This window comes from Strix aluco, chromosome 1 (genome assembly GCF_031877795.1).
Source record: "Strix aluco isolate bStrAlu1 chromosome 1, bStrAlu1.hap1, whole genome shotgun sequence".
Classification (NCBI taxonomy): Eukaryota; Metazoa; Chordata; class Aves; order Strigiformes; family Strigidae; genus Strix; species Strix aluco.
Window position 1 is genome coordinate 46,829,533 of NC_133931.1, and position 20,773 is coordinate 46,850,305.

General features: G+C 44.6%; 1 protein-coding gene across 16 annotated transcripts in view; it reads right to left on the reverse strand.

The window, feature by feature from the left end:
• The window catches only part of DTNA (dystrobrevin alpha), a 189,826-nt gene that overhangs the window by 127,760 nt on the left and 41,293 nt on the right, over positions 1 to 20,773 (reverse strand). Inside the window, exon 1 of one of the 16 annotated variants that reach the window (XM_074819898.1) lies at positions 17,058 to 17,103. The exons of 13 other annotated variants lie outside the window; for them this stretch is intronic. Coding sequence is in view for 1 of the 3 variants with exons in the window: in XM_074819855.1 (XP_074675956.1) it covers positions 2,584 to 2,636 (53 nt within the window). In the remaining 2 variants the exon portion in view is untranslated. Of the gene's footprint in view, positions 1 to 2,583; positions 2,702 to 8,497; positions 8,520 to 17,057; positions 17,104 to 20,773 lie in introns of those variants that run through there. 2 more of the 16 variants (XM_074819909.1, XM_074819855.1) reach the window with 2 other exon arrangements.

The window sequence follows — 20,773 nt, forward strand, 5'->3', positions numbered from 1 at the left end:
CCTGGTGCCTTATGCTTCAGGCCACAATGGATGTGTTGTGTTAAAGAGCTCTTGGGCATGTGAATTATATTCCTCATTCACCCAACTGAACAAGGTCCCTAAATCTAGATAGATTAAGCTTCTTGCTTAGATAATTTGATCTGGATTTTCCTTGCTCTGCATGAACTGGTGGAATCAGAGCTAAATCATGGTCCTACTTTGCTTGAGTTTTTCCTTATACAGTTCATCTTCCCCTTCAGAGATTTCCACCCTTTCCAAATCCTCATTTTCAAGAATCCCAACTCAACTCCTTGTAAACCTGTCTCATTCTGGGATCATTAATGGGCTGCTTGTTTATATACTTCTTTATTTCACAATTTTTCTCCAGGGAGCTGATGGGCAGGATGGCTGCTTCTTTCTTCACCCATGTTAAAGTTGCCTCATTACAGCTGGAGGAGCCTCATTTAAATCTGAGCTCTGACCACACAGTCCCTGCAGTGTTGCCTAAAGCCCACTTGCTCTTCACAGAATCACAGAATCGTCTAGGTTGGAAAAGACCTTGAAGATCATCTAGTCTAACTATTACCCTAACATTGACAGTTCCCAACTACACCATATCCCTCAGTGCTATGTCAACCCGACTCTTAAATACCTCCAGGGATGGGGACTCCACCACCTCCCTGGGCAGCCTATTCCAATGCCTGACTACCTGTTCTGGAAAGAAATGCTTCCTAATATCCAGTCTAAACCTTCCCTGGTGCAACTTGAGGCCATTACCTCTTGTCCTATCACTTGTTCCTTGGTTAAAGAGACTCATCACCAGCTCTCTGCAACCTCCTTTCAGGTAGTTGTAGAGGGCGATGAGGTCTCCCCTCAGCCTCCTCTTCTCCAGACTAAACAACCCCAGTTCCCTCAGCTGCTCCTCGTACGACATGTGCTCCAGACCCTTCACCAGCTTCGTTGCCCTTCTCTGGACACGCTCGAGTAATTCAACGTCCTTTTTCTAGTGAGGGGCCCAAAACTGCTTGTGGCACAGCTGCCTACTACTCAGACTTCGTTTAGATATACCATAACTCAGGCTGTTGCTTCTTGCCACTAAAAGGGGTGAGTGAGGGAAAGGCTGACCTTCACACCAGTCCTCAGTTTCCACAGGACTGCTTCCAATTTGCCTACAGTGGCAATGAGGGCTTTTAAACACTGGATCACTAGGGATACAAATATATCAGGCGAAGCAGAAAGGTCGCTTGAAATATTTTACTTTGAACAGTGGAGAAAGACTGCACATTTGCACACCCTTGCTATGCCCTATGTAAAAGTGGTGGGCCAGGCCACTTCTTCCTTTTTTTTATCTGTCTACGGTGAAACACACTGGAGCCTTTCCCATGGACTGGCTTCGCACACACATCCATACCATGTGTCTTGCACTTTCTGATAGAACCAGGGAGTGAATCGAGTCTTTAGTCTCACCACTGTTCCTAAACCAGCATGAAAAGTGCTTGAATTTCTACCACTGGATCTTGTTATCTGTGTGAGCAGAATCATCCACAGAATGAAAGTCTGAGGCTCTCATCCACCTCTTATACTGTCAGCAGAGAAGAGCAACTATTTGGTTAAATAAACAAGAACCCAGTGGTAAAGAACAAATATGTTCTAAGCTGCAGATAATAGAAAGCATACAAAATGTTAGAAATGCCTCACAGGAAGCAGGAAAAGTACTGAACTATCTAACTTGAATTTCAGGCACGCTCTCTACCCTCTCCACTATGGTTCTAGTCCCTTAGTTTTTCCTTTCTAAAGTACAGTTGTCTTCCTCCACTTAATGGATACTACCTGAAAGCCTGTCACATTTAACCTAGGGATGTGTAAAAGCAAAAGAAAAAAGGTGCATAGAGATCATAGGAGAGTAAACAGTTTTTTTCAGTTTGATAGGGGTCTAAATAAACATATAAATTCAATGCTGACATTAATTATTTCTATTTACCTGTATGTGGATAAATAGTTAACAGGGTAAAAACTATAATATCCTGTGGCACTGTTTCCACTTTCACATCTTTGCAGGTGCACTGAAGTTTTGTTAACAAAACTGCCAGACTTAAGGAGGCAGCATAAAATCTGAAGGAGGAAATGACATGAAAATTCATTTCCAGAAAGACTCAGGCACCCTGATGCAGCTGATTGGGAGGGAGGAAGAAGTGTTAATAAATGCTAAAGACAGCAGAGCATTAAAAATACTGACAATAAAAATCACTAAGCATGTAAAACCCTGGATTATGACTGACAGAAGAGATGTTCTGAACCACTGTGCAGATAGTAACAAAACCAAAACTTGTTCAACACCTTGAGGTAAAGCTGAAACAACAGCAAAAATCTCCACACACTTTTGCACTGATTTGAGGGTGATCTCCTCCTAATCTGTAAGACTGGTCTCTCTGCAGTAAGAGTCTCTCTAACAGTTTAAACCACTGTCAATGTATTCACATTGTCACATCTGCAAAGTAACTTAAAAAAAAATACTTGTAAAAACTAAGAGAAAACTCTCTGGGAAGTTGACTGCCACACCAAGGAGGGTAAGATCTCAGGTTAATAGGTGCAGTTGTACCTTACCTGGTTCTGCAGTTTAATACCGCCACACGCCCCTTTTCCGCTGAGCACAACATGTGCTGGGAACTAGAGCATTTGACCTTCCCCAGCTCTCCGGCAGAAACTCCAGCATAACCTTTACCTTCAGCAAGGAGCTGTGCTCATTTTCCCCCTCGTGCTCAGCGCAGAGCAATCTAATACACCTCATCATGTGGTGTGTTGCCATAGCAGCAATGAATCCAGCTGCTGCAACACAAAAGACTGACAAAAAGTTGGGTTTTTTTTTCCTGTCCACCCACCCGGTAAAAGTCAGGGTTGTTTTCTTGTGCAGCAAATCTAATCCAGATAGATTCATGCCACCTGTGAGCACTAAGTTGTGGTGAAGTCTAAAAAGAAAGACACCATTAAACTCTATGTTTTGCTGTGGCAGACCTGGGGTTCATTTGTAAGAAAACAAATGAGTTAATAGTATGAAACCACCACTGATCCCTTAAACAGCTGATCATTATTTTTATTGTCATGCCATTCACTGGTTTCAAAATTTAGGTCCCTATATAGGAATTGCAATCACACCATCATGCTCGGCAGACAGAAATGCAACGGTATAGCTGCAGAGCCAGTACAGGTGACAAACACCACATTTACACCTTCAGAAACAAAACAGCCATGCCCTTCCAGCCTCTTGGCCTGGAAAAAAACTTTTACTAAATTGTTTGCTTGTGGAACAGAATTGCATTTATCTGGAAAATGCTAATTAATCATTATTAACACTGCCCTACTGCATTAAACATGAGTACTAAACACAGCAGAGACTTTTGAGTTAAACATTGATGCTTTACAGCTTCAGATGAATTCTTGCACTGCTGAGACATCTTAGTAATACCATTCAAAGCCTGTGTTGGGAAGCGTACTAGAATGCATGAATTGCCACCTCTAAGGTCCCAGTCTTGCAACTGCATCTTTAAGAACAAATTCCTCCTGTGAAGCAGGGCCATAGTCTTCCTCCAGCAGTTTCAGCAGACGGAAAAGGACAGAACGTGCAATGGAGCCAGGCCCTTCACCTGTAGGAAGTTTCTTCAAGAGCAGTGACTGAACTGACAGCAACCTGATACATGCCATACAAACTGTGCCAGGCTTTTCTGAAGTGGTCCTAATGGGGTTTTCCCAGCAACCAGCCTTCCCCAAAACCTTCTAGGCATTTTGAGTTGGAAGAATTGCTTCTTGTTTCTAAGATAAAAAGTCTGTTCAAGGTGTGAAAGATACTATTGTTCCAGGAGCATCTTAAATAAGAATGCAGTCCTGCAACTATTTCATCAAAAGGTCAACTTTTCTACTCAGTTCTCCATTTGTCTGAATGTGATGGAAGATGCAGAAAAAGCAGCTACTACTATCATGGATCTCGATCCACCCTGTTAAGAGCCCAAAATAAAAATAAAATCATAACTACTAATTCATTTCTCTCTAACTACTTTATGAGTAGAGTCAAACTCTGTCCCTGTTAACTCATCGCATTTTTACAGGACCTGCCAAAGCTTGTTTGTGGAATCTGTATCTTACTGTAACTGCTAGTGAAGGCTGGCTTTGGAGTTCAAGATCTCCAGTTTTTTAGATGTTCAGAGCTTCAGCTGTTCTAAGAGACCTCTGAAGATGGAAAACAACAATGCAGGCTCCTGGAAGAGTCACCTTATTTTGCCTTGAAGTATTTATTTATTTATTTATTCACTTTTAAAATTCTGTCTGGCATTCTGGATACAGGGGCAAAACACATGTTGAAAGAGGATTCTCCTCAGAACAATTTCTACAATTACTCAATGCATATCCTCTTCATTGTTACCACACCATGACCTTTCTTCCCCAAATACTATCAGGAGAACAGATAGGCCATAAAGCACATGTGATTGAGTTTCAGTTGTTACACAGTCATTTGCAAACTATGTGATAAGTACTTTACACACAAACAATTGCAAAAACCCCCAAAGCTGAAAGGCAAGCAAACCTTCCATGTATGCCTATTAATGTTACTGTCTGTATACTTTTAGTGACTTCACTCTAATTGCATGTAAACAATAAAAAAAGAAAACCTACTGAGGGAGCCTAATGGACTATTAAAGGATAACACCTGTTTTAAAAGAAAGGAGCACAGGCTTTTGAAGAGCAATATCCCCTTGGTGTCAACCAACAAACGATCCAGGTCAGGCAGCTGAAGCTGCAGGCTGGAACCCCAGCCGAAGCTTCCCAGCTTCCTGACCAGAGAGTTTTCCCACTCGACAGGACTTGTGGAAGTACAGCACCTGCTCACTGTTTATAGAAGGGCTGACAACACAAAGATTAACAGAGCCATAATTTCAATAATTCATGATTGCTCTGGTGTCCCAAGGCTAAAAGCAGCCTCCTGTGTCACTCGTGATTTTCACGCTTTCAGTCTTTATCTCTTCTGCTGTGTTCCCCCCAAACCCAGTTCTCCTTCACTCCTATGGGCTTGTAGTGAACTTCAGAGGACCTGCAGAAAAAGCAAGCCAGTTTTAGAAATTGTGCTTGTCAGTAATGCTTCAGGTTTTTTTAACGTGGTTAGGCAGCTGGAACATGCTCCTAAGGAAGGTGGGAACCAGCTTCCAGGTGGCACTTACATTTGTATGAAAAGGGTCGGGCATGGCTTGAAGCACCATTGTGTGCTTACTGTTCTGGAACAAAGGCAGTTAATACACTACCTGGAAAATGCAAGAGGAGATTGAGCCAATGTCAAATGTACTCAAAGGAAGGTTACTCTGCCTTTCTTTAAACACCCATTGGCCAGGGGCTGCCTTACAGAGATGGCATCAAGTCCATTTGGACTTCTAAGATGAATGGTCACTTTTCCATGAAAATATTTTCTCAAAAGAAATGCTACTGAGCCTTCTAGAGGGCTTTCTTCCTACTGCCGTGGGGTAACTGATCCTCTCACACGATACTCAAGGCATACAAGATAGAGGTAAAGCCTGGCTCCTATGAGAACTGAGTCCCTCTGGAGGAACTCAGCCTGCTGCAGCCATCAAGACTTGACTCTCCCTTTAAAATGCGGTGTGAGCACAAGGGATGGAGTAGCAGCAGTGCTCTGGCACTGCTCCGGCACTTCTGAATCTGAGCAGGAACCAGCAGAGGGAATCACATCTCCTCTCGCCGCCCCCACTTGCCTGACAGACAGTGTGACTTCCTTCGTGCCGCCTTCGCGGCACCCCTGCCCTGGCGCCGGGCAGCTGCTTGAGTCGACGGGTAGAAAAGGCCTCCCTAGTGCTGCCCAAATGGCTGAAGGTTGCGCTGCAGACCCCAGGAGATTGCAAGGTATTAAAAGTAAACGCCTCTGGTTGGATCTGTTCACTGTCAGATTTCTGAGCCACAGATGATCACAGTTTTAGGCTTTCATTTATATAGAGGACAGTGCTCACTCTCTTTTTCTCATTTAATTGCTTTCACAAGGAGCCACAACTACTAAGCTCCATCGACCCAAGCTGCATCCTGGCTGAGTTAGCCTCTGTGTCTCAGCAGGGCTGGTGGGCATGGCACAGGGCACCCAGCTGGCTCCCTGGGAGGTCGGCAAGATGCTGTGCCAGCTCTGGCTCCCAGCCTGCCGTGCTGCACCCAGGCGAGTCCTCATACAGCGCCTGGAACAGCAGGTGCTCCTCAGAGATCTGGGTCCTGCAAGCCCCAAAGGCATGGGTCCAGCATGGCTTCGGAGAGCCTGCGAGCCCTCTGCAAGCCACAGCACGGGAGGGCAGAGACAGCCCGAAGGCTCCGCAGAGCCCAGCCTCTGGCCGGGCACGGCCGCGGCTGCATCGGCACTAACAAGCCCATCTGGACTCAAGCTGACTCGGGTGCCCTTCTCAAATTAATAATGCTTCAGGCCAGAGCGGTGGAAACACAATGCAGAAAAATCTCCATGGCTGAGCTGCTTTGCACCACTGCAAATATTTTGTTCCAGCACTGCCGGGGAGGTGATGTGCAGAGACAGGAGCAAGCAGCCACGGTTTGGCATGGGGGAAACCTTGCACTGAGGCAGGCAGGCAGAGAGTTTGTGTTACAAAACTGTGGCCTTAATCTCCTAATAGCAAAAAAAGGTTGTGACAACCTGAGTCTTTACAGCTTCTCCTTCCCCCTACTCCTTCCTCCCCGAGCATCCAGGTATCGAGTAGCCAGCATGCATGCCGCTGGCAGCCGAAAGCCCACACAAGCCATACGGTGTAAGAATCCACTGTGCCCTGAAAAATTATTTCGATTATTTGATGAGCAGGATTTCTCATGCAGTGCAGGCCTCTGGTTGCAATTAAAGTCTGAAAGCAAAATAAAGCACTTCAACCAAAACAGGTCTGGGCTCAGCCTTGCTTTTCACCTACCAGCGATGAGCCCACGGGGTGGCCAGGAGGACAGGTGTGCCAGCCAGGTACACCGAGCCAAACGAGGAACTGTACCTTGGCAGAGAGCAAGTCCAGCGACCCTGCCTGCACCCACCTCCGCAGCTGCCCGTGGGAAGCCTGATGGCTTCTCAGCAGGCTCCTACAGGCTTGCTGAGTGACTGCGGAAGACCAGAAATGCGGCCAGGGGAAGAGAAAAAGAGAGAGGAAGAAAGCAAGCAAGCAAGCAGGATATACATCATTTCCAGCCTCTTCCCCGTCATTCCTACCTCGTCTCCAAGGTGAATGCACTGGCTGTGAATGACCTAGGAACTGGGAGGTTTGACCTGTATTTCCTATGCTGCCACAAGCATCCTTTTCCACACAGGACTGGTCTGTGCAATCCCTTGTTAAATACTAGTGACCCACTCATAATTTTTGCTCACTATTCTGAATTGTTTCTTTACTTCTCCTTCCATGAGGGAGAACTCACTGGCCACCACAAAGCATTGTCAAATATTTGCCATCCACGTCAAGACTTTGTCAGGTCTGGCTTTGCATTTTCTCTCTCTCTCAGGTGCTTGACATGCTCCTCGCCTCGTCCTGCCACCCTTCCAGGGAACAGTTACTATGGCACTGAACACAAGGCCAGTGATCACCATATGAAGCAGCACTGTAACACTGGGGAAAACAAATGTTTGAAGTCTAGACAACAACTATATAGCAGAGTGACAGTTCGAGCACTTCCAAAGCAAGGGAACAAACATGCAAGCAACAAGGGGCCAGGGAGCAGTTTGATGAAACAGCCTTTTTCTAATGGTTCTCAAAAGGACACATTTAAAAAAACATCAAATAAATTAGCAATTAGGTTCCCTACCACTATGGTCACTTCTACGCTCCTGAAGAGACGGTTTTATTTGAAACACATTTCTTCATTTATATTTTAACGTTTTTCTCCAAAGCCAATAGCTCAAACCACCTCAAAAACCATCTGGGCTAAATTAGCCCAACACTGGCCTCTCACCACTCACCCGAAAGCAACGTGGCTACTGCTGGTCCTGCCCGGTAGCCTCATGCTCTCTCACTCTCTGCCACTGTCTACCCGGCAATCCTGCTGTACCACTTCCCAGGCAACGCAGGCGTGAAGCCTGTGCATGTGCTGGGGGCACACGTAATGGGCATGCAGTCATGATCTAATGTAGATGAATTTTTTTTTTAGATCAGGCAAGCAATTTTAAAAGAGTGCAAGGTTTCTTTCAGTGGCTCAACGATAAACCACATTTAAGACATAAATAGATGTAAGCAATGGACTAGGTGAAGAGAGCAGACAATCTGAATCTGCATGTCTTCTATTTTAAGCATCTAACATGAATGACCTGAATAGCCCGCACAGAGACACCTGCCTCTCTACAATAAGGTTACAGGGAGTTGCTGCTCAATAACGCTGTCCTCTGAATTGCATCCAAGTTGGATGCTTAAAGCAGATGGTATCAGTAGATCTCCTAAGGCTCTTCTTCGAGCAGACAAACCCTAACTCTTTAGAAATGAACAAAATCAGTTACAGAAGTACAGACCTAAATCCAGGCGATCTGGTGGCCGGAGAGACCCTCTGCAGAATCCCCTTATGCCAGAGTGGTCCAAACAGCTGCTGTCAGAAGAGTGATGAGGGCTTCTGCAAAAAGCTGTAGGCTACTTCATCCACTGATTTCCCCTTTACCTCAGCTAACCAGCATAAACTGAAGAGGGTCAAGCCAGTACAGAAAAAACAAACCTCAGGAGGAAAATGGAGGCCAGCCAAGGAGGAGGGTGGAAGTCAGGAGATGGCACTCTTCCCTCTGAGTTGGTGCCCATGCCAGTGCCAGGGGTGGATGGTGAGTGCCAGTGGATGTTCTCAAAACTGGGGCTTTTAGGCAAGAAGCCGAACAGTATTTCTGATCACCTATCATTATGGATCATGCAGTTCTCCATAATATTCTGGCCTGCAGCACAGCCCAGATTACGTTATCAGTAGGTAATTCTGGCTGCTACAGTTTCCCTGGCAGTTTGAGTTGGACACAGCAGTCTTCCTTGCTTTCTGACCCTAGATCCAGCTTCCTCTGATAAGAACGGGTATTAAGATTCCTGTAAACACAAAGCTTTATACAATCTCCCAGGATGTTTAATCCCTGTGATTATTAGGGATATATTTATGTATCGTCATTATCAAATTTTGTGTGGTTTTGTTATCATTTGGGTTTTTTTTGGCTACATCTGTCATAAAATATAAAAATTCTGCCTTGTAAGAGATCTAAGGATTTTCTGTCCTCAGCTTAGCATAAAATATACATGGTGATGTTTGCTTCTGTATATATGTGGTAGGAATCCTGTTAGCATTTATGTATGCCTCCCTAGATACTTATTCTATGCTTTAATTAACCCTAGGATTTGAGTCTTTCATGAGAAAATTATCAAGTAGTGCCACCGTAGTGTGATTTAACCACTCAGCCAGAGGGAGACAAGGGTATTTTATTTTCAAAATTACGAAGGATATGCCAACAACCTTTCAACTGCAGTAGTTCACTGGCAGTAATGGCACCATGATAAAACCAAAGTCACTGAAAATAGTACCATGACATTAGTAGTTGAAAATCTAAAATTGATACGCATGTCTGGTCCGTTTTGTTGCAGTTAGTTTAAGGATATCAGGGGAAGTGTGCTGTATATATCAGAGTGGTTTTATAACCAGAACCTGGCATTTTATATTCACAGCTTGGCATAAACTACAAGGGAAACTGATGTGGGGAGCTCATCCCACCCCTTATCTGAGATAATCATTAAGCTGTCCCAAGTTTTAGAACAGTTAAGCATCTCTATTTTAGAGCAAATCTGTGGTCTGGCAGGTAGAGTGGGACTGGGGTAAAAAGCTGAGACCCCAGGACCACCCCTGATCTCCCCCAAACCCTCTTCCTACCGACCTGCAGGACTTCAGAATCCCATTACAGGGTGGAGCAGCTCTGCTGCCTCTCCCCAGCCTTGGGGACAGAGGATGCAGCAGTGGCACCACCCTCCCTGGCAGCTGTCAGGACCAAGTAGGGAGCTCCCACTGCTCCCTCAGGGCTGCAAGCCCCAGCAGTTGGCTGACACTGTGCTTAGGCAGGGCTTAGGCTACCTGGAGCACCACTCAGCAGATAACGCACACTTCACTGTCTGGAGTTTTGCTCCTCAGCCACAAATGCTGGAAACCCAAAGGCTTTTGGGCCCCTCACTACAAAAAGGACGTTGAATTACTCGAGCGTGTCCAGAGAAGGGCAACGAAGCTGGTGAAGGGTCTGGAGCACATGTCGTACGAGGAGCGGCTGAGGGAACTGGGGTTGTTTAGTCTGGAGAAGAGGAGCCTGAGGGGAGACCTCATCGCCCTCTACAGCTACCTGAAAGAAGGTTGCAGAGAGATGGGGATGAGTCTCTTTAATCAAGTAATAAGTGATAGGACAAGAGGTAATGGCCTTAAGTTGCGCCAGGGAAGGTTTAGACTAGATATTAGGAAGTATTTCTTTACAGAACGAGTAGTTAGGTGTTGGAATGGGCTGCCTGGGGAGGTGGTGGAGTCCCCATCCCTGGAGGTGTTCAAGAGGCGGGTTGACATAGCACTTAGGGATACGGTGTAGTTGGGATCTGTCAGTGCTAGGTTAACGGTTAGACTAGATGATCTTCAAGGTCCCTTCCAACCTAGATGATTCTGTGATTCTGCAAAGAAAACAAAAACAATTTTGTCTCTATGCTACTGGGACCTGACTGCCTACCTGGGGCTGAACCTCGCTAAAGGTTAGGGCTGCAGGTTTCCAGCAGAGAGGGAAAGAACTAGACTCAGCTGACAGGTGAAGTAAACAGTGTCCAAACACCATGGCAACGAGAACAAATTCCTACCCATCTGCTTTTATACATGTCCTCTCAAGCTTGCTGCCGTGTTATCGTGCTGCCAGGCAGCATGTGTATTCTGCTGTGGGGCTGCAACAGCATGCCTCCCTGAATGCTATGAAAGTTATTTTGCCCTCAAGCAACAGTAATCTGCACAGGGTTTTGTTTGACTACACTTCTCATTATAAAGAACCACAGTATTTATATGAACCGTCCTTGAATGATACAATCAACCTTTTTTTACAAAATCAGTTCTCTAACTTTCAAATATGCTATTATTACATGATACTTCCAATGAGTTCAAATAAAACAATTCTATAAATAAATAATCTTTTATTTCTTTTGTTTGCTTTAAGGTTTGAACAGCACTTTGTACTTCTATTTGTGCAGCTTTTCAACATAATAGCAGAGGAGAGAGAAAGTAGTAATAGAAAAAAAGTAATCTTGAAAACATGGTCAAGAGACTAAGGGAAGTGCACTAAGTGAAACTATTTTTACCTTTACTTTAATATTTGACTACACTTCATGGCCCATCTACATTTTTAAGGCAGAAAAAGAGCAAGACTTTGCCGCAATTTTACATACTGCTTTATTATCTTACCCCAAATGCTTTTACTTATAGTGCTTTGCCAATAGCCATCTTCTGTCCTTTTTAGCAACTTGCCTTACTAAGTCTGGAAGATCAGTAGGAGGCAGTAACATGTCTGAGATACTTCCATCTCCTCACTGCCTTCTCACAGTCAACCATTTCCATGTATGTTTGCCCTTAACACAGAGAGAAGAGCCCCGCTGACTATGGGGCTCACAGGATCTCATTGCTCGCAGCATTATGGAGTGGATCCAGACCCACACTCAGTCATGGACTTTAGAGAAACACAGGTTGGACCTTGCCTTACCTGGTCCACCACCCTGCTGCTGGTGCTGGCTCAAGGCAGCCACCACCTGCATCACAGATAAGCCAAGTGCATGTAAGGCCATGTGTATAATTCTAAATCTTCTGCCATTTAATCCATCATATTTTGCAGAGTACACCTCCATCACCTGGTTGACTTCAAGCAGAAGTCAAATCGTAGTGAGCTCCCTCTTTAAAAGGCCCTGCATCACACCTATCAAAGCGAGTATCACTGAACAGACACACTGCCAGAGGTCACTGTGCCCCCATGCAGGGGAGACCAAAGCTGGTAGTGTGAACGCAGGTGAGGTGTGCTTCTGGACCCCTGAGCTGCAGAGTGGAAGAAACCCTGCTTTTGAATCCAATGACACCAATTAAGCACATTCATAAGCCTTAGGAGGACTGGAAACCAATAAATCTTACATTGACAGAGATGCAACTATTAAATAAAAACAACTCTTGATTTTAATTTATGGGCCTATTTGCATTTTTTTTAATTCATGCACTGGGATGTAGTGGTTTCCCTCTCCCTATACCTCTCTGAAAGCATGTTAAACTGTCCTTTTTTAAAATTTAACAAAAGTAAAAACAGATTCAGCAAATCTAACACTACTGAGAAAGAAGTGACATTAACTAAACAGGGCACCATCAGCAACAATTACAATAATGTGTAAGTATAACTGCATCTGTCTGCCATTAGCATGGAAGATAAGTATGAGGAATAGCACTGTGATGAATGTAAAAGCCTTTCTAGAGAAACCTTTAAGGAAAATGTGATTACAAACAGTGGGTAAACCACAGTGCTGGTTTTTACATGACTTTAACCAAAGCATGCCTGACTTTTCTGTTGGGAGTATGGTAAAATACCATACCCTATATAGGGAACAAAAGGGAAAGACAGAAGATGGAAAAAAGAAAGACAGAAAGCTTCATGGGGGGCCCAACTTAAATGCCTTTATGCAAACACACATAGCATGGGCAATAAACAGAGGAGTTAGACACGTGCACGCCTGCAGGGCTACGATCTTATTGGCATCACAGAGACATGGTGGGATGACTCCTATGACTGGAGGGTTGGAATGGAAGGATACAGCCTCTTTAGGAAGGACAGGCAGGGGAGATGAGGAGGGGGTGTCACCCTCTGTGTCAGTGACCAGCTGGAGCGCATGGAGCTCTGCCTGGGGATGGATGAGGAGCTGACAGAGAGCTCAGGGGTCAGGATTAAAGGGAGGGCAGGGACAGGAGACGTTATACTGGGGGTTTGCTACAGACCACCCAACCAGGAAGACCTGATGAGATGCATCAGTGTGTCCTGAGGGAACTGGCAGATGAAGTGGCTAAGACACTATCCACCATATTTGAGAAGTCGTGGCAGTCTGGTGAAGTTCTTGCTGACTGGAAAAGGGGAAACATAACCCTCATTTTTAAAATGAAAAAAAAAAGAAGACCCAGGGAACTGAAGGCCAGTCAGTCTCACCTCTGTGCCCAGCAAGATCAAGGAGTATATCCTCCTGGAAACTATGCCAGGGCAGATGGAAAATAAGGAAGTGACTGGGGACAGCCAACATGGCTTCACTAAGGGCAAATCGTGCCTGATGAATTTAGCGGCCTTAATACGATGGGGTTACAGTGCTGGTAGATAAGGGAAGAACAACTGATGTCATCTGCCTGGACTTGTGCAAAGCATTTGACACTGTCCCACACAACATCCCTGTCTCTAAATTGGAGAAACAGGGATTTGATGGATGGACCACTTGGTGGATAAGGAATGGGCTGGATGGACGCACTCAAAGAGTTGTGATCAATGACTTGATGTCCAAGTGGAGAGCAGTGACAAGTGGCGTTCCTCAGGGGTTGGTATTGGGACCAGCACTGTTTAACATCTTTGTCGGCAACATGGACAGTGGGATTGAGTGCACCCTCAGCAAGTTTGCTAATGACACCAATCTGTGTGGTGCAGTCGACACGCTGGAGGGAAGGGATGCCATCCAGAGGGACCTGGACAGGCTTGAGAGGTGGGCCTGTGTGAAGCTCATGATGTTCAACAAGGCCAAGGGCAAGGTCCTGCATATGGGTCAGGGCAATCCCAAGCACAAATACAGGCTGGGCGATGAGTGGATTGAGAGCAGCCCTGTGGAGAAGGACTTGGGGTGTTACTGGATGAAAAACTGACTATGAACCAGCAGTGTGTGCTCGCAGCCCAGAAACCCAACTGTATCCTGGGCTGCATCAAGAGAAGTGTGGCCAGCAGGTTGAGGGAGGGGATTCTCCCCCTCTACTCTGCTCTTGTGAGACCTCACCTGGAGTACTGTGTCCAGCTCTGGGGCCTCCAGTGTAAGAAAGACATGGGCCTGCTCAAGCGGGTCCAGAGGAGGCCACAAAGATGATGAGTGGGCTGGAGCACCTCCCCTGTGAGGACAGGCTGAAAGAGTTGGGGTTGTTCAGCCTAGAGAAGAGAAGGCTTGGGGGTGACCTTATAGTGGCCTTCCAGTACTTAAAGGGGACCTACAGGAAAGATGGGGAGGGGCTCTTTTATCAGGGAGTGTAGTGATAGGATGAGGGCTAACGGTTTTAAACTGAAAGAGAGTAGATTTATATTAGATATAAGGAAGAAATTCTTCACTGTGAGGGTGGTGAGACACAGGAACAGGTTGCCTGGAGAAGTTGTGCTTGCCCCCTCCCTGGTTCAAGGCCAGGCTGGATGGGGCTTTGAGCAACCTGATCTAGTGGAAGGTGTCCCTGCCCATGGCAGGGGGATTGGAACTAGATGATCTTTAAGGTCCCTTCTAACCCAAACCATTCTGATTCTGTAAGAGGACAGAATGACACAGGCAATTGGAAATCATTAACTGTTGTAAAGTAATGATCTTGTTTTGCTGAACTTTGTCATTGTGCAGAAGAGGAAGCCCTCTCCAGTTTTGAACTGAGAGCACTGCAACAGGACATCTCATCTGGCCATACGATAATTTACTACACAAACCAATGTCCAAAGAACTCCCAAGTTTGTGAGTTGGGACCTCGATCATAATATCCACACCTTCTCTCACTTAGACTCATTCACATGTGAAATGTTGCATGGCAAATGGAAGTGCATCCTGGCTAAAATTAGCTCAGACAGTTGAGTTGGGTCCCTCGGGGAACCAGTTTGTTGCAATCTTCAGACATGAAGCCTGAAACAGACTTCAGAATTACTGCAGTCACCCTATTCCCAAATCTAAAACAGGCAAGTGGTTTCACATGTTGTCTGTTCAACTAGTATGTGGTGGGCACACCTGGAAGACCCTTTCCTGTGCCCACCCTCTTTCCCTGTGCATGGCTTTGTAGGGGAGGTCGGTCCCTGGAAAGTTTGCAAGAGGCAGCGCCCTCAGCTGCCCCCTTGTCAGTGCATGGAAAGACTGTCAATCCCAGCTAACACCAGCTTAAAAATCGAGGGGCAAGAGAACGAGCGAGAGTAGGAACCCAGGAGAGGTATCACCCCTGAACTGGGTCACTAGGGAATCCGTCTGGGCTTGTCGAATGGAGTCAAGACTGTGGGGAACACAAGTACTGCTGAAGCCAGGTGTCTGGTTTGCCTTCTCCTGACATTTATCCAACTGATTTCCCTTAAAAACATCCCATACAGAGTTTTAGCATAAGGGGTTCTGGCAGGAAAGTCTGTAAACAGTTAATACATTTGGTTTCCAGCTCTGGCAGGCTGGATTCATTTTCTACTTAAATAGCAAGTGAAAATAAATTCAATCTTCTCCCTGTGCTTTTCCACAAAAAAAAAAAAAAAAAAGGGTTCCCACTCCATTTGAGTAGATAAGCAACCTTTTGCTCTGGAGAGGCCAATGCAGGAAAGCAAAGAAATGATACTGATTAAAAAAGAGGCACAACAGTCCCTGCCTTCCTGAGGAGACCTGCACAATTCTTACAACAACCATACTGAAACCACCTGGTGCTTCAGATAGGAAGAGTGACTCTTAGGTGATGATCAAGATTGGGTTCCTGATCATTTAAAAATACAGCATCAACCCAAACCGAATTAATGCTAAGTGAAACAGTTGTTTTAGCTAATATTCACTGAACAAGGACATTTCTTCTTTAAATTTTAAAGAATGTGGTCAAATATTTTTTAGCAATTTCACTGTTGTTAATTTAAGCTCTACTTTTAGTATCAGTTGAAAAGTTGGAAAGTATTCTCTTAAAATTAGTTTATCATCTTTGTTTTGGCAATGTTTTATTTCTTTTGTTTTTTACCTAAATGTAACTACAGCTGGTTTTCTTTCAATAGCAATATTTGGTATTTTTACCAGACAATCACCATAGCAAAGAAGTATCTGCAACTGTGAACTGAATGTTATCAAAATAGTTCTAGAAACAGTGTTCAACAATTTATAAAATGCCACATTTGGCAATACTCAGGCCCATACTTTTCCCTGAAAACAAAAAGAATTGAAAAATAATTTCTGGCTGAAGTTATGGATAAAGTTCAAAACACAACTGACCAATCCCCCTTGACCCTTCCTCCGATCCCCCGACCAAGGCAAAACTCAGCATTCAAATGGAAGCGTGCTCCCTCAGGCTTCAAATTTTGCGCTGAGAAGCATATACAGGACTACCACCTGTAGTACAAAAGGTGAAACAGGACAGAAATTATAAAATAGGGTTTTGATTTGACTGCATATGAAAGATGAGCAGAGACATCTGGAAAGCCAGATCTCCTGGTGCCACAACACATTTCACCTATAGCTGTCCTAGAACATATCGTTGTATGCTACTATCAATCATCTGCTAAATGAGCTACATCTAATCATGTCTCATTTCATCTGCATCCTCAAATTTCCCACTCCAGTTCTACCAAAATATGCATGCCTCTGTGAACCTGTGGAAAAGACAAGAACTCCACAACACTGCATGCACTACCAAAACCCATGAAACTTCTCCCCTTCTGCCTCTGCTTGGAGAAATAATATTTTATTCCATGTGTATCTTGCATGTGGGAAGAGAGGCAAGCACCATGGTACTCACTTCCTCAACCTGAGAGATGCTGAAAGTCCCTGACTGGGAGCTTGAGGACATGCTATTCCCTACTGAGGACCTATTCCCTTCCAGATCCAGCCCTTTCTGAAGACAGGGGATCTTCCAGTCCCCAGGCTAGTGCTATGAAAAGCAGCAGCTTGACTCCTGCTTCCCTGGCGCACAGATGTACAAGGCATGGTGTCATTTCTGCCTATGGGGCATGGCTACGTTCTGAAATTCCTCCCCATGCTCATGCAAGAACCCCTAATCTTGCTTTTTTTCCAGATGTAAACCAGCAAAACACCTAGTACGACAGGAAGGATTGATTTCTCTCTGCTAGTACTCACCTGCAATGGAAGCTCTGAAGTGTCCCTACAAGACCCTCTAAATCCCACACTTATTCCGAGCTTTGTGGGATCCATTTCTCCTTAGCCAGCTTTCAACATCTTAAAAGCAGCATCTGTCCTCATCCCACTGTGGAACTGCCCCTCATTCTTCACCCTAAGGCACCTCTTCAGCAATTCTGGACAAAAGAAAACCTGAGTCACTGGATGTTTGTATAAGGGGGAGAGGATGTTCATGATGCACAAGAATCCTGTTATATTATATTTTGACTTGCAAGCAGAAAGTACAGAGCCTTTCAGGTGACTAACAGCTACCCATTACCAGGGATGATTCTCCACATGGAGCACCGCAGTAGAAAACTCCCTATGACCTGATGAGTTAAGTGCACTGTGGCCCAATAGAAACAATGGCTGAATTACACTGTGGACCTCCAGATGAAGCACTTCAGTAAATATAGATAATCCTGACATTATCCTTATCTATTTTTACAGATATTATTAATAAATCTATAGATAAATGCTGGAGGAAGATAGCTAGGAATTTGTACTCAATCAAGTTGAATACAGCTGCAACTGATTAAAACAGTTTTAATTTAACTAGTACTGAGAGGAAGAATACAAATAGTGTTTGCTTGTCCTGTAATACTGGGATTCCTGGGCATCCGGGGACTCCTGGGCATCCCGCCTGTGCAGCCAGGGCACCAGTCACTACAGAAGTGGCAACCCTACTGAAATGCATGCAGATCATAAAGCAACTACAGCTAACATGAGTGTGACAGGTCATTCAACTGTGGTAAAAAGATGCATAATGAAACAGATCAAGACTCCTGCATTTTAAAATGAAAGCTTTCTGGGGTGAGGGAAGCAATGCCCAAAATGCAGACCACGTAGAGAGGTATATTTATCTCATTATACTGTAAGAGAAGGGACTAATATAAAGGCCATCAAGTTGCTCTTACCCAACAGTGTAAGTAATGTCATCCTATGTCCATCCCAGTTGTCCTTAGGTAGCATCAGTCCAACAGACCTGTTTACTTTGCCTACAGCGGTTTCTAACTATGACAAAATTTTCAGAGATACAATAATCTAAAATCAGTTTTCAAAGGATCTGTGTGTGAGCAGGGTGCACATTTATCTTGAAAATACCATATTCACCTAATTAGTTAAAAATCAAAGCTACTGATGTTCAGGAAAAGCTGTGGATTTCTCTTTTTTACTTTATCTTTTCACCACTCTCTTCCTGAACTTGCCCCACCTGACACCAAGCCTGTTGTTTGTCTTCAGCTTAGTAGCAATGAGGTTGGTCTCAGTAAGGAAATTATTTTAATAGTAAAACTTACCGGACCCTTTGCATAAATACTTCAAAATGAAATGTGGCTTTTACATTAAAGCCAATTATTATTTATATTTTAATATCACTGAAAACATTTTATTTTAAAAACTGTTCCAGAGAGGGACGAGAGGCAAGCTGTAAAGTGTTAAGGAATACAATAAAAGCAACATCATTCATAACTGGGTACATTACTTTTGGTTTACAGCAGGAAATTGGTTTTAGAAAAAAAAATTGCAAAAGGACACATGTTAGAAATCACTTGTATTCAACAGTATTTGCAATAAATACTTAAAACTAGTAGCTGAGTGTGGAGGGAACTTTACAGTTCTGGTGTCATTTTTCATTTGTACTGGCTTACAATTTTACGAAAAAAACAGGGGGATCCTGGGCTCAAATTCTCTTGAGCCTAGAGGAATGAGTGGGGAGGTACACCTAGGACTTGTCTCCAGCCTCCTGATACTCACCACATAGACACTAAATAAGGGCAAGTGTCAGAGAATATGCTAGGCACCTGGATACTTTATCTAGTCTGCAAAGATTAAATGCCTCACAGATAGTGCATCAGAAAGCCCATGTAGGTTTAATTTTCCAAATGGGAAACTCTAGGAGTCCTTCTGTTTGGTCTATGTCTCTTGCTTAGTATTGTTGGGATGAAGGAGAATGAATCAAATGAGAGAAGGGGAATCAGGCTACTTTCTCCATTGCGTAGTCAGCCCGGTCCTGGCACTATTTGGAGCTCAGCGTGGCAACCTCTGTTTCCCTTGAGAGCATCTCAAAATCTTTGTTCAGTTCCTCATTTATTGTTCTGTGAGGTCAGAGCTTAGACCTCTGTTCTCCCCAGCAGTGATTAGCTTCACTTACTTTTGCTACAGCTAAATCCAGTACTGGTACCTTAAATAAATGTCTCTTTTTTTTTTTTTTTTTGAATGACACTGAACTGAAAACAAATAGAAAGCAATCAAATGAAAGATAATTGAAATCAGCTTATCCGCTCAGGCACTGCAGCAAGCATAACTAACAAAGTTCAAAACTTGCACATGAAAGATGAGAACATTTCTTATAATACAGTATGAAAAGCCAAGCTGGCTGGGACTTTTTCCAACAGGAATTTGTAATAAGAAAATGATGATTTATCAAACACAACACCTATCATCTGCATACCCTAGTTTTGATAACATTTTTGCTGCAAAGGGTTCTCAGGTCTAAGGTAGATATTTTATTCAAAGCCCAAAAGAGGCCCATGCATGTCCAGTAGTTAGGACTCCACTGTTGACTCAGAAGACAGATGCTTGGGTCCCTAGCTCTGTCACTGTAGCTCAGGAGGCCTGAAACTGGAACGGCATCAGGAAAAGCCATTCTCCTAACTTCTGGGCTATTATGATGTATGTGTGTAGGAACCCATCTCTGTATGGTATTTTGAAAATAACTTAGCTTTAAACCAATGGTTAATGAAAATATGAGCCAGCAGTGTACCCAGGTGGCCAAGAAGGCCAATGGCATCCTGGTTTGTATCAGAAATAGTGTGGCCAGCAGGGACAGGGAAGTGATTGTCACCCTGTACTGGTGAGGCTGCACCTCAAATCCTGTGTTCAGTTTTGGGCCCGTCACGACAAGAAAGACATTGAGGTGCTGGAGCATGTCCAGAGAAGGGCAACGAAGCTGGTGAAGGGTCTAGAGCATAAGTCCTATGAGGAGCAGCTGCGGGAACTGGGGTTGTTTAGCCTGGAGAAAAGGAGGCTCTGGGGACACCTTATCACAGAATCGTTTAGGTTGAAAAAGACCTTGAAGATCATCCAGTCCAACCATTAACCTAACACTGACAGTTCCCAAATACACCATATCCCTCAGTGCTATGTCGACTCTACTCTTAAACACCTCCAGGGACGGGGACTCCACCACCTCCCTGGGCAGCCCATTCCAATGTCTAACAACCTGTAAAGAAATGCTTCCTAATATCCAGTCTAAACCTTCTCTGGCGCAACTTGAGGCCATTACCTCTTGTCCTATCACTTATTACTTGATTAAAGAGGCTCATCCCCAGCTTTCTGCAACCTCCTTTCAGGTAGCTGTAGAGGGCGATGAGGTCTCCCCTCAGCCTCCTCTTCTCCAGACTAAACAACCCCAGTTCCCTCAGCCGCTCCTCCTACGACATGTGCTCCAGACCCTTCACCAGCTTCGTTGCCCTTCTTTGGACACGCTCGAGTAATTCAATGTCCTTTTTGTAGTGAGGGGCCCAAAACTGAACACAGTCATCGAAGTGTCGCCTCACCAGTGCCGAGTACAGGGGTAAGATCACTTCCCTGTCCCTGCTGGCCACGCTATTTCTGATACAAGCCAGGATGCCATTGGCCTTCTTGGCCACCTGGGCACACTGCTGGCTCATGTT